This window comes from Parathielavia appendiculata (genome assembly GCF_033297405.1).
Source record: "Parathielavia appendiculata strain CBS 731.68 unplaced genomic scaffold N657scaffold_11, whole genome shotgun sequence".
In the NCBI taxonomy this organism is placed as follows: domain Eukaryota; kingdom Fungi; phylum Ascomycota; class Sordariomycetes; order Sordariales; family Chaetomiaceae; genus Parathielavia; species Parathielavia appendiculata.
In genome coordinates this window covers 251,667-264,967 of record NW_026944230.1, presented here as the reverse complement: position 1 = coordinate 264,967, position 13,301 = coordinate 251,667, and the positions used below count along the sequence as shown (strand labels likewise).

General features: G+C 53.9%; 6 protein-coding genes across 6 annotated transcripts; 3 read left to right on the top strand and 3 right to left on the bottom strand.

The window, feature by feature from the left end:
* Positions 1 to 784: 784 nt before the first annotated feature.
* On the top strand, positions 785 to 1,752 carry N657DRAFT_109474 (uncharacterized protein). Its single transcript, XM_062785773.1, has 3 exons — positions 785 to 977; positions 1,035 to 1,542; positions 1,612 to 1,752. The coding sequence occupies exons 2-3, from the start codon at positions 1,083 to 1,085 to the stop codon at positions 1,710 to 1,712; spliced, it is 561 nt and encodes a 186-aa protein (XP_062645321.1). The 5' UTR covers positions 785 to 977; positions 1,035 to 1,082; the 3' UTR covers positions 1,713 to 1,752.
* Positions 1,753 to 4,097: 2,345 nt separating this feature from the next.
* Positions 4,098 to 5,275, bottom strand: N657DRAFT_600595 (NAD(P)-binding protein; the record flags this gene model as incomplete). Its single annotated transcript, XM_062790082.1, has 3 exons — positions 5,132 to 5,275; positions 4,288 to 5,068; positions 4,098 to 4,231 (listed from the first exon to the last, which is right to left on the bottom strand). The coding sequence occupies exons 1-3, from the start codon at positions 5,216 to 5,218 to the stop codon at positions 4,098 to 4,100; spliced, it is 1,002 nt and encodes a 333-aa protein (XP_062645320.1). The 5' UTR covers positions 5,219 to 5,275.
* Positions 5,276 to 6,382: 1,107 nt separating this feature from the next.
* Positions 6,383 to 7,458, bottom strand: N657DRAFT_109375 (uncharacterized protein). Its single transcript, XM_062785772.1, has 2 exons — positions 7,434 to 7,458; positions 6,383 to 7,379 (listed from the first exon to the last, which is right to left on the bottom strand). The coding sequence occupies exon 2, from the start codon at positions 6,997 to 6,999 to the stop codon at positions 6,784 to 6,786; it is 216 nt and encodes a 71-aa protein (XP_062645318.1). The 5' UTR covers positions 7,000 to 7,379; positions 7,434 to 7,458; the 3' UTR covers positions 6,383 to 6,783.
* Positions 7,068 to 7,320, bottom strand: N657DRAFT_682627 (uncharacterized protein; the record flags this gene model as incomplete). Its single annotated transcript, XM_062796501.1, has 2 exons — positions 7,068 to 7,256; positions 7,315 to 7,320. The coding sequence occupies 2 exons, from the start codon at positions 7,318 to 7,320 to the stop codon at positions 7,068 to 7,070; spliced, it is 195 nt and encodes a 64-aa protein (XP_062645319.1).
* A 3,360-nt stretch (positions 7,459 to 10,818) lies between the features above and the next one.
* On the top strand, positions 10,819 to 11,971 carry N657DRAFT_692081 (uncharacterized protein). Its single transcript, XM_062797143.1, has 3 exons — positions 10,819 to 11,223; positions 11,372 to 11,738; positions 11,803 to 11,971. The coding sequence occupies exons 1-3, from the start codon at positions 10,940 to 10,942 to the stop codon at positions 11,836 to 11,838; spliced, it is 687 nt and encodes a 228-aa protein (XP_062645317.1). The 5' UTR covers positions 10,819 to 10,939; the 3' UTR covers positions 11,839 to 11,971.
* Positions 11,934 to 12,835, top strand: N657DRAFT_109238 (uncharacterized protein). The gene is made up of 2 exons (XM_062785771.1): positions 11,934 to 11,994; positions 12,191 to 12,835. Exon 2 carries the CDS (start codon positions 12,235 to 12,237, stop codon positions 12,700 to 12,702), a length of 468 nt encoding a protein of 155 aa, XP_062645316.1. The 5' UTR covers positions 11,934 to 11,994; positions 12,191 to 12,234; the 3' UTR covers positions 12,703 to 12,835.
* The last annotated feature ends 466 nt before the right edge of the window (positions 12,836 to 13,301 follow it).

Genomic DNA, 13,301 nt, shown 5'->3' with positions numbered 1-13,301 from the left:
TCGACTGCACGCCCAGCCCGGCCATACCGTGTCGTGATGTAATTGCGCTCTGAGCCGAGAGCTGGAAGCAAGGCACAGGGCTTCTTCATGTGTCTTGACGATCTGCAAGGCCTGAATTGTAGCTTCGCAAGCTTTCGCTGTCGCTGGAGTCGCCTCGAGGGCGCCTATCCCGATTGTGTCTAGCCGGTGGAGACATCCTCATCTTGTATCCAATGGAGGTTGGCAGAGCTGGTGAGGTCGCCGATTCGGCCTTCATCTGTTTCCCAGCCGGCAATTGATCGTCGATTGATCTCCAGAATGATCGGCGCGGCCGCTCTGGTTCTGGAAAGGTCAAATCGCCAGGCTGCCAAGCTGGCAGCGGACCACGCAGCTGGTAACAACACTGCGCCCCCCACAGATGAAGACGCAAGAAAGACGTGGAACGTCCACGCTGACGTCGCTGAAGTTACTTTGTTGCTGACAAAGCCCCACCCTCAGCAGAAGGCGGAGCTGTATCCCGTATTTCTTGGTTGGCGGTTGAGACGGTGTCGGGCTGGGACTTGAAGTGGGTCCGTCACGGGCCCCAGAGTTTCAGCGGAGCGGGCTCTATCCGCACCGGGCTCGACCCGTGCCAATGTCCCGGCAACGTCTGAGCCTAAAGTGGCAGGTGGGGATATCGAACAACCGATCAATGTATGGAATTTTGGACCGCACTGGACACAAATACCGCACCCACCGCCCTCGGCTTCCCGTCTGCGAAGAAACCGCTCTTTCGGGTTGTCCGTTTGTCTCGCGTCCCTCATCACAATCATTCGTTGCCGATCGGGCGCAGGACCTTTAGGTTGGCTCAACGCCCTGCCGTCACGGTTCTCCTCGAGAGGGCTGTGCATACCTCCATCCCCCGTTCCGACCTTACCAGGTAATTACTGAAAACACCGATCCGGGACGACCTGGCCTGATGAACGGCACGCCTTGACGTGTTCTCACCTCGCGGTGTGGTTGGTACCACAATTATGGACCCGTTCTCCCGACGTCTTGGCTGACTGAGACATCAGGCCTCCGGGGCCCCTGATGAGCTAGGGAACCTGGAAGCCCCATGGACTATGACTTGCCTCATCTTACCGGCAGGTTGGGCCTATCTGAGGTTCACCAGCTGCAAGAGGTACCCCAGAACCCAGGGCTCCGGCCAGGACCGTATGCCAGGCTCCCAGCTTGCAGCCGCACAGTGCTCGAGCCGTCTGGGTTCGAGAAACTACAAACAATCCGCGTACCGCTCTCAGGACCCGACTGATGGCCTAGGATCAACAGATTCGGGCCGGCTTCAGCAGTCCCTTAAAATCTCGATGGCTGGTATTGTACAACGTCATCGAATCATTGCGTTCCAGCAGAGCTGCGTGGCAAGAGTGTTTCAGAAGGTGTTGCAGGGCAATGTCCTTGCCTCCTTTGCCAGCGAGGGGACACAGACGGTAGAGTCGGCCCAAGTCCGCGATTCTGAGTTGCCGCAGGCTTGCCGCCCTTCAAGTTGGCGGTGTGTGTCGGTGATCGGATCGACGACCTGGTATTGTACAACATGGGTACCGAACTTTAACAGTCTCCGTTCTTTTCGTTGATCCGTGCTAATGCACACCATAGACAACCACATCCAAGCTGCCAAACATGGACCCAAACTCACGGTTGAACGGCGGCTGGCTATCTTGGAACCCGCGTGGTCGTCTCTGCTGTTCATCTTTTAAAGGAACTACTGGCCTCTGACAAGACACCTGGGACCCGAACAATGCATCAGTAGGGTAGCTTCAGGGCAGAAGGACGTGGTCAGCCCGTTTCAGTTCGCCAACGAACCGCGGCTTTCGGACGGTGACTCATACCATACAGCACGACGTCTTTTTGGAAAAGGTCGCGCCTTCGGTACTCAAGTAACATTGCTCCAATTGGTGCTGGAGTCATCAATCCCTTGAAAATCTTAGGGGTCCTCGGTCGAGACAGTTGTGGAACGATGTCAGGAGCAGGACGGACAGTTGCATAAGCCGTCTCCCACTTCCCGTCACGCGGCTCGAGGCCATTTATGCTGCCAACCATGTGCTGCATGTGATGCAAAGTTGTGGCGGCAGAGACGGAGTGAGACATCGGGGCGAAGATCAGCTCGATTCGTCAACAAAGCACATCCAACCAGCGAAGAGTGGACTACGTCCTTGGAATACAGGCGCTGATGCTTGTCTTGCTGCTGCCGGAACTTCCCATTATGCCCCCAACGTGGGCGAGATCTCCAGGCTGCGAGCCAAGTCACATTTCCGTCTGCATTGGGTGTTAATCAAAACGCTCATCAGGTCCAGTATCTGGCTAGGTAAATTCGACGGCATGCGTTCTAGGCACAGCCTCAAGAAGTCTTGTCCTGTCTAGGCTAGGTAGGGATACCGTAAGCGCTCATGAAATTCGGAATTGCCTCCCCAGCAGAGGTCCTCTGTCTGCAAGGGCTCGCAAGGGTTGTGCAGGGCTGTTTTGCGGGTAAGGCAAATCATCCGGACTTCACCAGCGCTTACGGTAGTACCTCCAGCATTCTGACATTTCTTTGGAGGAAAATGTCGGGAAGTTACGGTAAGGTATATCAACAAAACTTGCCTCATCTGCTTCGCGCCCCTTACACCGAGCACACTCCGGAGTCCCATCATTGCGAGCCAACCAAGCGCGTTATACCATCCCGGCTTTTCACTTATCCTGCCGAAATTCCGTGGTACACTGTTCCGAAAACATGTTGAAGTTTTACCACTTGGGGTCATCCGGACTTCCGCAACTGCCGAGCAGATGCCATCGAGTAATGGTAATAACCCAACCTCTGATCTCCTCGAGTTCGCCGCGTGGGGACGGGAGCCACCTCTCCTTCGTCTTCTCGTGGGACTTGACGCTCATATCGATACGGCAATCCGTGTAGCAGAGCCGGCACGACCTGACTCCGCTCAAGAAGGAGGCAAAACATGACAGGAGAATCGGGACGTCTAAGCGGCTCTAGGATGAGCCTGAATAAAGCCAAGCGGACAGGATCGCTGTAGTGCTCAACGTGATGACAACCCCGATGAACAAGCCGGGGTCTTTGGTTGACATCGTAGAGATGGCGCTGTAGGTGCGAGCACACCCCTTGTCACGATACAGCTGTGACTTCGCACAGGGGTAGAGTTTGTTGTCGATGATGCGCGATTGCCATGTCTTTGACCCGATGATACCGTCGTAACAAGACCAGTACAACAAGTTTTTGTTGTTGCTGATGGTGAGAGCTTCGTCCAGGGCCGGGCCATGTTCTCGCCGTAGAAATGACGGTTCATTACGAGCCGAGTAAGGGAAAATTTGCTGAGATCAGAATGATATGGCGATACTCCTTGTTCAAGTTCGTGTTGTTTTGGGCAGGCTCGGTTGTAAGTAGGGAAATTCCCGTCGGAACCTGGCTCGTGGTGCCAGTTATGGAGCTGAGCACACTGGTGGCAGAAGTAGAGGGCCAGAACGTCCTGCTCGAGCCACAAGAGTAGTTTGAGTCTCTCTACCTCGTTGAGTGGCATCGTGCCTGGCCAAGGCATGTGTTGATAGAATTTCCGGCATGTCAGGGCAAACGCTACCACCGACTCAGGGGGAAGATAAGAGAGAATATTGCAGATGACCTCCGCGGTTACCCATCCTTGGAGCATGAATGTTTATTTGTCTGCGCCTGGCTGTTCCGAGAGTGCTGCACGGTCGGATAGGCATCGGGTGGGCTTCGCGTACCGTCAGATTCCCTGGAAGACTGGACGCAGCATGGCGCAGATTGGGCCGAAATGGCGAGCTGGCATCTGGTACGAAGAACTTGTGAGGACGAGTGGAGCGTCTACCCTATTGCCCATTAGACTGAGAGCGTTGCAAAGGCTATTATCTCTTAAGAATAAAACATTAGACGCGGCTTTCAGCTTCTGCGGCCTTTCGGATCACTTACCTAGGTAAGTATCGCTTCTCAATGACAATACTCATCATACTCCATGACGACAAACCTTAACCTAAGTCGTAACGTTCTGCTATCCACAGTTGGGGCATAATAAGGTAGTCCACAAGTAACACACTGGCGTATGCAAAAATGACAGACAACTGCACTGACGAACTGATTAGATGTACGGCTTGACCTGCGCCTCGTACCACTCGTAAAACCGCGGACCTGTCCCGTTTCCGCCTCCGTCCTCCGTCTTAGCCGCCATCTTCAAGTCGTTGCGCGGAGATCGTATGCGGCCGAAGGGGATGACTGCAAACATACGCCAATCCACGGCCTGATCTTGCCCAAAGTAGCTCCAGTCTTACCGAAGCATCCCGACTTGTCGAGCGTGATATCAGGCGAGAGGCCAGCATAGAGCATCGTGTACGATCCATTGATTACGGGGTAGGTATTCAGCCTGAGAAACAACCTGAACCCCGCGCCGTGCTGGCCATACAAGTCCGATGCCAGATCGCTCGGGTTAGCCACGACACTGGCCACGCCCGCTTCCTTCCCAACGCGCCGGGAATACTCAACGCCCTGGAAGTAATTCCCAACTTCACTATACCCGTACCGGACAATAGCCGGCTTGTCCTTCTTTTTGTAGTCAAGGTTGTTCAGGTTGAAGCCGACGTCCTTCTCACCCGCGAGGTCGACCGTCGTCGACGCCCACACCGCGCGCACGGATCCCGGCGCCGACTTGGGCCTAGCTGCCGTGGCCTTGAGCACGGGGTTGAGCAGCTTAGTCACCAGGGAGAGCCCGAGGCAGTTGACGCCCATGTGCACCTCGTAGGCCTGCGCCGTCGTCGCCTTCTCCTGGCCCGGCGCCACGTTCATCACAGCCGCGTTGTTCAACAGCACGTGCAGCTTGGTCTCGCACGCGAGGAAAAAGTCGACTGAGGACTTGATGCCGCCGAGGTCGGCCAGGTCGAAGTGAAGGAAGGTCAGAGACCCTGTAGACGACAGCGAGGCCGCACAGAGTTCGTTGATGGCCGCGTTGGCCTTCTCCTCGGAGCGCGTCGCGACGTGCACCGTCGCATTGCGCGAGTAGAGGAGCCCTGCGAGGGCCTTGCCAATGCCTGTGTTGGAGCTTGTGATGATGTAGACCTGGGAGTACGCCGAAGTCAGGTACAGTCTACCTAGGTAAACAGCTTGCTGCTAAGAATTCACCTTTCCGCCGAGATCAGGGGCGTCCTTCTCGGTGAAGCCCGACTTTGGCGGGAAGAACTGAGTAAAGATGACGGAAATCTGAGCCATGGTAATGGCTCAGAAACAGGAACGATCGGGGCGGGGGTAGCTAGTTGTGCTACTTCTGGCTCAACGGAAGTTGTGATGAATCGGCTTTGAGGCTACCTCCAACCTTAACTTGTAGGCAGGTACGAACATCTGCTTCAAATTCGACTACTGTGCGGCATTTACTACAGTACTGAAGCGAGACTGGCAGCGGAAATGGGGGCCAAATCGTGTCGCAACAGAACCCCGAGACCCTGCCGAGCCATGATACCCGGTTTGGCACATCCTTGACATGCCTTTACATGAATTGGCTTGGCCTTGACGGAGTTTAGAGACTACTACTGCACACTGCGTCTGTTCAGTTGCCTAACCGGTATGCTTCACACTGATGGATACAGACGGAAAGGGGCAGAGGTCAAAATAGACCGCAGCAGCTTTGGACGAAGTCAAGAGGTCTGCAATGGAAAAAGTGGTCTGGAGGTCCTGCACTGACTGTAGAGACTGAAATTAATGATAGCGTAGTCCATGTCCAAGGGGAGGACGGCATCCTTGTACCAGCGGTATGTCCGTCCGGGACATGATACGATGAAGAAGGACGTGCGCCATGTAGGTTGTAAGCGAGGCCTAGCCGCCCATGATAGCTGATGCGGGATGACGGATACCACTCGAGCGACGCTCCTATCGAGTTGCTTCAGCGTAGTTTGGTTGTATCGGTGGAAGCCATTGACGTCGCCGGGTTAGCAAATGGCGTCACAATCGCTCACGTTCCATCACTGGTAGGCGCTGAGCCCAAAACTTGAGTTGCTGCGAAAGTTGCTGGCAGAAGGTCAGTCTAAAGTATAGTGGTGACTCACGGCGCATGGGCGGCGCACTTTATGAGTTGCGGGCTTCTTGTTGTTGTTCAACCGGATGTACCCAGGAGCGCAGCGCTCGGGCTTCGGGTGATGCTGAGCTGTCACGTACGGGATTTGACTTGAGCGGGCCATTCGCGCAATCCGAATTGAAGAATGCCAGCCAGACTGCTGTGTGGAATTCCCTAAAATAAAAAAAAAAGGAGCCTGCAGTCGCAGCGGGACTGCCACTTTCCTGGCGGAAAAAGAAAAGGAAAACTTGCCCTCGGTTTCGAAAAGCTCTGCGGTGGGGATGTTACTACCGTTCCTGCAATTGTCGCAATCTGCGAACTGCAGTTGGCAGGAGCATTGCGGAATTCGGCCGTCATCGCCTCAGTTTGTTGAAACAGGAAGAGCCGGCCCGGCAATCCAAGCACCACTTTCCTTCCGCTTGCTCTTCTATCCGGACACCAAGTCGGCGCCAAAAAACCCTTCCAGTTCGCGGACCAGAGATCCACATTTCAACGCCAACCAAACATTCAAACGTCCCGAGTTACCAAGATGACCAGCACCAACTCAGATCCAGACATGGCCTTCTCCAAAGACACTGGATCCCGTTTCCGATTTCAGGCACCGGAACAAAAGGAAACAGTCTCCGTCTTGGAGGGCGAATACGCCTCCTCTCGTTTATGTGCTGCGCGGAAAGTCGAAGACCTGACTGGTGATGCTGTGTCACCCGAGCCGTGGCGAAATTGGCGGTCACGAATCGTTGAATGGAGGCAGGGAAGCCGAAGGATGCAGTGTACGCAAGGAAATGATTCTATACGTACGGTAACGTATATGGGCCCTTGCTTCCACGCTTCGCAGCGGTCGAGCAGATGGGTATGTGTAAGATATGTCAAGACGCCGCGTAACAAAGAGTCCTTCAGCGCCACGCCTCCAGGAAAGCAAACCAGCAAGCCTGACTCTAGACATCGAAAAAAAAAAGAACGATATCGACGGGAAATCAGAAGCTCCGACAATCCCCACCCCGGGGATAAGCCTCAGGACACATCGTCGGCTCGCTCGAGCCGCGATTCGTCCACCGTCTGCAGTGCCGAGGGCGTGAAGGGGAGATACTGGCCGTCCGGCTGCGGATTCGAGACGATGATGGTGATTAGGCTGCCGTTGACAGCAACCACCTTGTACACCACCGTTGAGCCTCGAATGCGGACGGCGTCGCCAGACTGGAGCTGCGGTCCCTTCGCCTCAGTATCTGGCAATACAGCTTCGGATAAGGAAGACACGTACGCCCATGGTTGAAGCGCAAGATCAACACAGGATTGGGAGACTTGAGATCCCTGAAGCAGTAGCCCCTGACCCAATCAGCCATGATACAGGGCTAAGAAACAGAGTTGCTCACCACTTACCTCTTACAAGTTCAACCGAGGACTCAGTCTCGTCTTTCTTTCTTCTGCCTGCAGAGCTTCATCGTGGTGGGACTGCGGGCGATTCAAAGATCCTGCGGTCTATTTAATCTCCGACGTGGATGACGACGATCGTTACGGGAGTGGCATCCCACTCCCTGACCTCATTAGCGAAGCGGCTGATCCTTAGGCATGTGTGGACCATCAAGGCCATGTGCTCAAGATTCGACCGTGGCAGCACACTTCTATCGGTTACCGGATGCCCCGTTTGGTCGTCCTGCTCCCGGCTGCTACTCTGCATGTGGTGCACAAAACGCCAGACATCAGACAGCGTGCATGCTCGGTTCGAGCCCACACGTGCGGATGCTACAAGCCGCTGGAGATGGATCCTGGAACCAGCAGTTCGGTTGGTGGCGTGACTGCTCCAATGTGCTGGCGTTCTGTCGGCTGTAAAGGCCGACATTGGGGACTGGCCATCAGTGGTTGCATTGCATAACGCCCGTGGTGTCCCCCACGGACGGGCTCTCCGATCTGTCGTCATCCCAGGCCTGCGTTGTAAGCCAAGTTTACACCAGAATTCCGCCAACACGGCCTTGTCCTTCGTGACGAGATCAGCCGAGGTTCCTGCGTTTCGGGTCTCCTTTCCGGAGCCATGGTATGGCCCGTGAAAATCCGAGGGAATTACGTCCCCACGCAAGTCCATCTCGTCAATCCTTCGCAAGATCCTCACCCGTCACCAGTTGCCAAGTCTCGTCCCATCGGGTAAGTAAATGACTCAAGCCAAGGAAAAGATAGAACGAATCCGGCGTTCCGCATTCCCGGTGCGTCTCGAGCGTTAAGGGTGTTCCTGGACGTCTGGGATACCGCCAAGTTCTCCCACATGACCGAGAACCGGGACCTGAAAAGCGAGACCCCTGATTCATCACAGGCGCCTTACACCCAACTCTCATCGTGAAGCTGTCAAAAGATCCGTTCCTTTCGACTCCTTGGGCAACTCGGGAAGCATAGCCGTGGAATCTGCTCTGTATCGCCCTTATGCTTGTGTTGGGGTAACACAGCAGGGGCAACTTCATGCAGCGCACTGTATTGGGAGTCTGAGGTTCTTACCGGTTTCCCAAAAGAACACCTTCTCGCCCCGCCATCCCAGACGGTCGCAGACCATTGCCAATCATGGTCCCTTCCGGCTGAGATCCCACACCCAGAGACCAAAAGGGCAATGCAGGTGGAACATATCAGGCAATCTGACTTTTGCAGGTGGGCAAAATTATCCTCGATCTTGTGCTCGCAGGAAGGTGGAGGATCTGGCCTCTTTGCACGCCGGCCTCGGAGCCGCCTCAGCCCAGTCGACTTTGGGCACCAACAAGCGGAAACATACAGTATCTTGGTGCTCCCACAACACTAAGCCACGAGCAAAGGAACCCTACACTGGACGGCGAAGCCAATAGCTGGCGCTCATTATTATTGTAAGCCTGGAAGATATTACCACTCCTAATACCATCATCTGGCAGACTGGCACGAGCTGATGAGGTGCTCGTCAAAGGGCCTTAAACCCAAAGGTCCTGCTGAACTTGGGTCCTCTCACGGGATTTCCCAAAAGCGGTAGCGGCCGGCTTTCTTTTTGCCCTCCACACGATCCATCTCTGACCAGCACATCGCCAACAAAAGACACCACAAACTTGCCTGGCATCAGCTGATCATGTTGACTGCGTCAAATTCTCGGTCACGGCAGTCTGCGGCAGAAGATAAACGGCGCTAATGCCGACTCCCACTCGCCTCAGCGCCGGCCTCGATTGGTTGAGCACCGAGTCGCCGGCGGCTCAGGGATGGGGCGTCTTATCTGATTTGCCCTCTAGCGCAGCAGCCGCTTGCCCTTTTAAAGCTCTTAACCCTCACCTAAATTCCCTCCTTTTCACCTCCCATGACGCGATAGCTGACCAATGGCCCACCGCATGTTCGTCCTGTTCTCCCGTCTCCAAGCTGACGGCTCGTGGTATTCGCGTTTCGAAGGAGGGTGGTGTGGGCCAGTTAGGCTCTACTCAACTCGCATCGGGATAACGTCACTGTGCTGCGTTGAGCTTCCCCTGGTGGGCGCTAACCTTAGGTTGAGCGTGGGATACATCGTCTCGGTGGAGTTACCCCGAAGACTCTTCATTCACAGACTCCAAAAGTTCAAATGGGAGAGCAGGCGTGGTCTTCCAAATTTTTCTGTCTCTGTTTTAGTCCTGATCGCTTAGTAAGATGCCTGCGTCTGGTAGTACTGGACCCCCTTAGCCCCCTTTCCCCTCTCCTTCTCTCATGTTCCCCCCTCAACCCTCCCACCTTTGTCTAACTTCCCCATTTTTCTTCCACACCACCCACTCGCCTTTGGGGAGCACATACGCCATATTAGAAGGTTACAAAGCTTGTTTATCATGTACTTCTCTTGCACATGTGACAGACTTGTGCTGGTGACAAATCAGGTTGGCCCGAATTGTTGGTTGGACATTCTAGTGAGCTTGCTTTGACCGGACACATAAGCAGTGAGTGGAATAGCCCGTCCATCACACGGCCGTTCACGTTTGTTCAGGAGGGCGATTTGGCAAGAGGGATACGGCTCTTCTAGAGTGATTGTTTTTGAGCTAGAAACGACCAACATCCATAAATGCTCCAAAGAGTTTTTATCTAGCGAGGCACAGCTTCAAGGCCGGTGTGAGATTGATGTGAGCAACTAGGCTCAAGAAGTAGATAGTTATTATGAGGTGAACTAAGATTTCATCAAGCAACTATCTAAACCGTGTTCAGATACGTTAATTTCATTTAGACTGGTATATCACAGTTTCATCCATCCGCCTGGCCCTCGTGGCTTTCGATCAACAAGTCTGCCATCCAATACCTATCTTCAAGGGCTGAGATCATTCAGGAACATGGCACTTACATGTACTCTCACACAGCCTCACCACAAAGTGCAAGTGGCGAGCTCCAAACTACAAAATGTCAGGCCAGGTTTTAAATCTACCCATCCCAAACTCCTTAACCCTGAAGTATGACCAAGAAGCTCATATTGTGACCCGAGGTCAAACTGTGTCTCTAGAGACTGTCAATAAAGGATTGGGGTAGATAACACTTCTGGTAACCACACAATGTCTTCAGTTCAGTTGTCCAGGAAGGATTGCGCAGAGAATAATGACAAGCAGTGATTTTGGAAAGGAGAGCAGCTTGGGAAGTAACCCACGTCTTCTAGACCCGTGTCCTTGCCCCAATCCTGCCGTTGCCGCACCGACGACACCGTTGACACCAGGTCACTAAGGTACCTGGTAACTTGCTCGCGATCCCAACTCGGCCTGATTATATCTTGGCGCCGGTGACAATGTACGTAAGCATCTTCTATAGCTAAGCCCCTTCAAAGTCAATTTTAAAGCCTTGTAAAAAAAAAACCAATGCCAATGTGCATACAGAACCTCATTCGATAAATCGATAGATTTTGAGGTGGGCAAGACCCCTACTCATTCTTCTTGTGACCAACGCTGCTCATGTTTCTTCTCGGGCTCACACCTTCCTCCACCTTCCAATTCTTCTCTGCCACCTCACCGACGCGTTTATCTTCCGGTCCGCCACGACTGAACTCCGAACCCCCCTTCTTCCTGAACTCAATTCTTGCTGGAACGTTCTCTACTCTCCTTCAGTCGGTTCCTTTCTCTCAGCTTTGTCACGAAGGAGACCCCTGGTTCCTAGCTTCAAGCGAAATCGGGCAACCATCCAACAACCTCGGGAACGATTCGGCTACTCGAGGTGGTAGCTTCCAGTTCCCTGCGAAGTAAGCACCATTTCTGCAATGTTTTATTCCTTCAACCGCGCCGACTAGCACAAATTTCATCCCGCTGCTTGAAAAAGGCAGTGGTACCCTGAAGTCTCTCTTCTTCCTACTACTCCCCGATTTTCTCCCGATGCTGAGGCAAGGGCAGGTTCTCACATCATCTTGCTGCTTACGGGACACCACTTGGAGTGCTGACTTTTCTCTCTCTTTGTCAGCAAGTTGGGAACTTAAGTTCTCCGGCCCTCGGGGCCTCGAGTTCCATCCTGTTGCCGATAAGCACCATTTTCCTCAAGGCTCCGATTTCCTACCGCCCGAGGAGTCGTGGAGCTCACAAAGTTATTTCAGTCATTGGACCGCCACGCTTCCAGTTCTTCTCTTTATACTACTTCCCTCCACAAAGCAAGCATCCACCCCCAGGTCTCGGAGTGCATGCTCCGGTCTTGCTAGCACAGCCAGAGTCAAGGAAAGTATATTCACACACGTGCTGCCGGTACTCACTGCGCTCTAATTGCAAGGTACGCACTGGAGATACTCCTCTTGTGATCCTGATCCTTCCCACTAACTGATCACTGATAGTAGACTGTCTCAGAGTTCCGACCATTCATCTCCTCCTAAGAGTTCGTTCGTGCCTTACCGTTCCAAAAACACTGCTTTTCTCCGCCCGACACGTCCATGAATGCTGACAGCTACGTCAATCCCGCGCCTAGTCCCCTGCATAGGCAAACTTCGGCCGGTCCTCCATCTCAAATTTGAGCTGGTCCTTGTCCTAAGGTGAGTAGGTGCCATCATTGGTCCACTCCCATCACTTGATTTAGAACCTACCTGCCTTCACACCCTCCCCCATCCCGTGCCCATCCAACACCCGACCCTTCCGTCCATGGTCCCGGCCCGGCGCCGCTCTGACCATTGACAACACCTTCCGATCTTTGATCCCCTTTCATTCTCGACCGGGTACTGACCCGGCCAGTTCGACTTGATCCCCTTCCCGCACAACAAAGGAAAAAGTACAAGATGGCGCCTACCAAAAAAAAGGAGGGCACCGCCACCCACCCCATTGACCTCACGGCCTCCAACCCCGTCGTCAGGGGCCGCGTGACCAAGGGCACCCCCCGTCGCGGCAACGGCAGCGGCGGCGGAGGTAGAAGAACCCCTGGCGATGGGGCTGATCCCAACCCGCCCAAACTCGGCAAAGAATCTGGTCCGGCATGTCTTAACTGCAAGAAGAACAAGGCCCGCTGTGATAGGGTGCTGGCGTGTGAAAAGTGCGTAAACGCTGGCGTCGTTTGTCGTGAGGCCGAGGACAAGGGCAAGGGCAAGGGCAATGGGAACGATGGTTGTGGTAATGGCGCGCTGGCTGCTGCGCCCCCGGGCAAGCCGTTGAAGGCTTGTGCTCGGTGCAAAGAGCAGCACGCTTCTTGTGTCAGGGGCAGGAAGTGTGTTAGGTGTGATAAGAGGGGGCTGGATTGTGTTATTGGCTGAGGAACTGGTTACCTACCCTCAACTGATGGGGGATGAGGAATGTGTAGGATGGTGTAGTCGCATGGGGTTCATGGGGGATAAGGAAGGTGTTGATGGTGGCACAGGGATTGTCTTTGTCGTTGAGTTCTGGGGGTGGATTGGTCAAGGCAGGCGTAAAATATAAGCATCAGCTGCTCTGTTTCTCGAAATCCAGGCGCGGATTCAAGCAGGCAGTGGTGCAATGACAGAGAATAATGCCAAACACAAGTGACATCATCAGTTGTATATGGACGTTAATAGACCAGGCTTTTTCGCGCAGTCAGATAGTGTAAATGGGACAGATCATAACTTGGAAAAGCAAAAGAAGAACAAGCACAGATGCAGGACTTGCGTCAGTCGGCCCAGTCCAATAGGGACCTCACAAGCTTCTCAACTGTCTGCAGTGCCGTGGCTAATCCCGGACGCCACAAGACGGACAGTCTGCAAAGGAGAATGCTGGATACCTACCCAAAAAAAAACACTGTACGAGAAAAGCCTATCAACAAACAATTCAGACCCGGTACCCAAGCACCCCACTCCTAGTTCAATCTCCCCATCATCCACGATCAAACCAACTACAT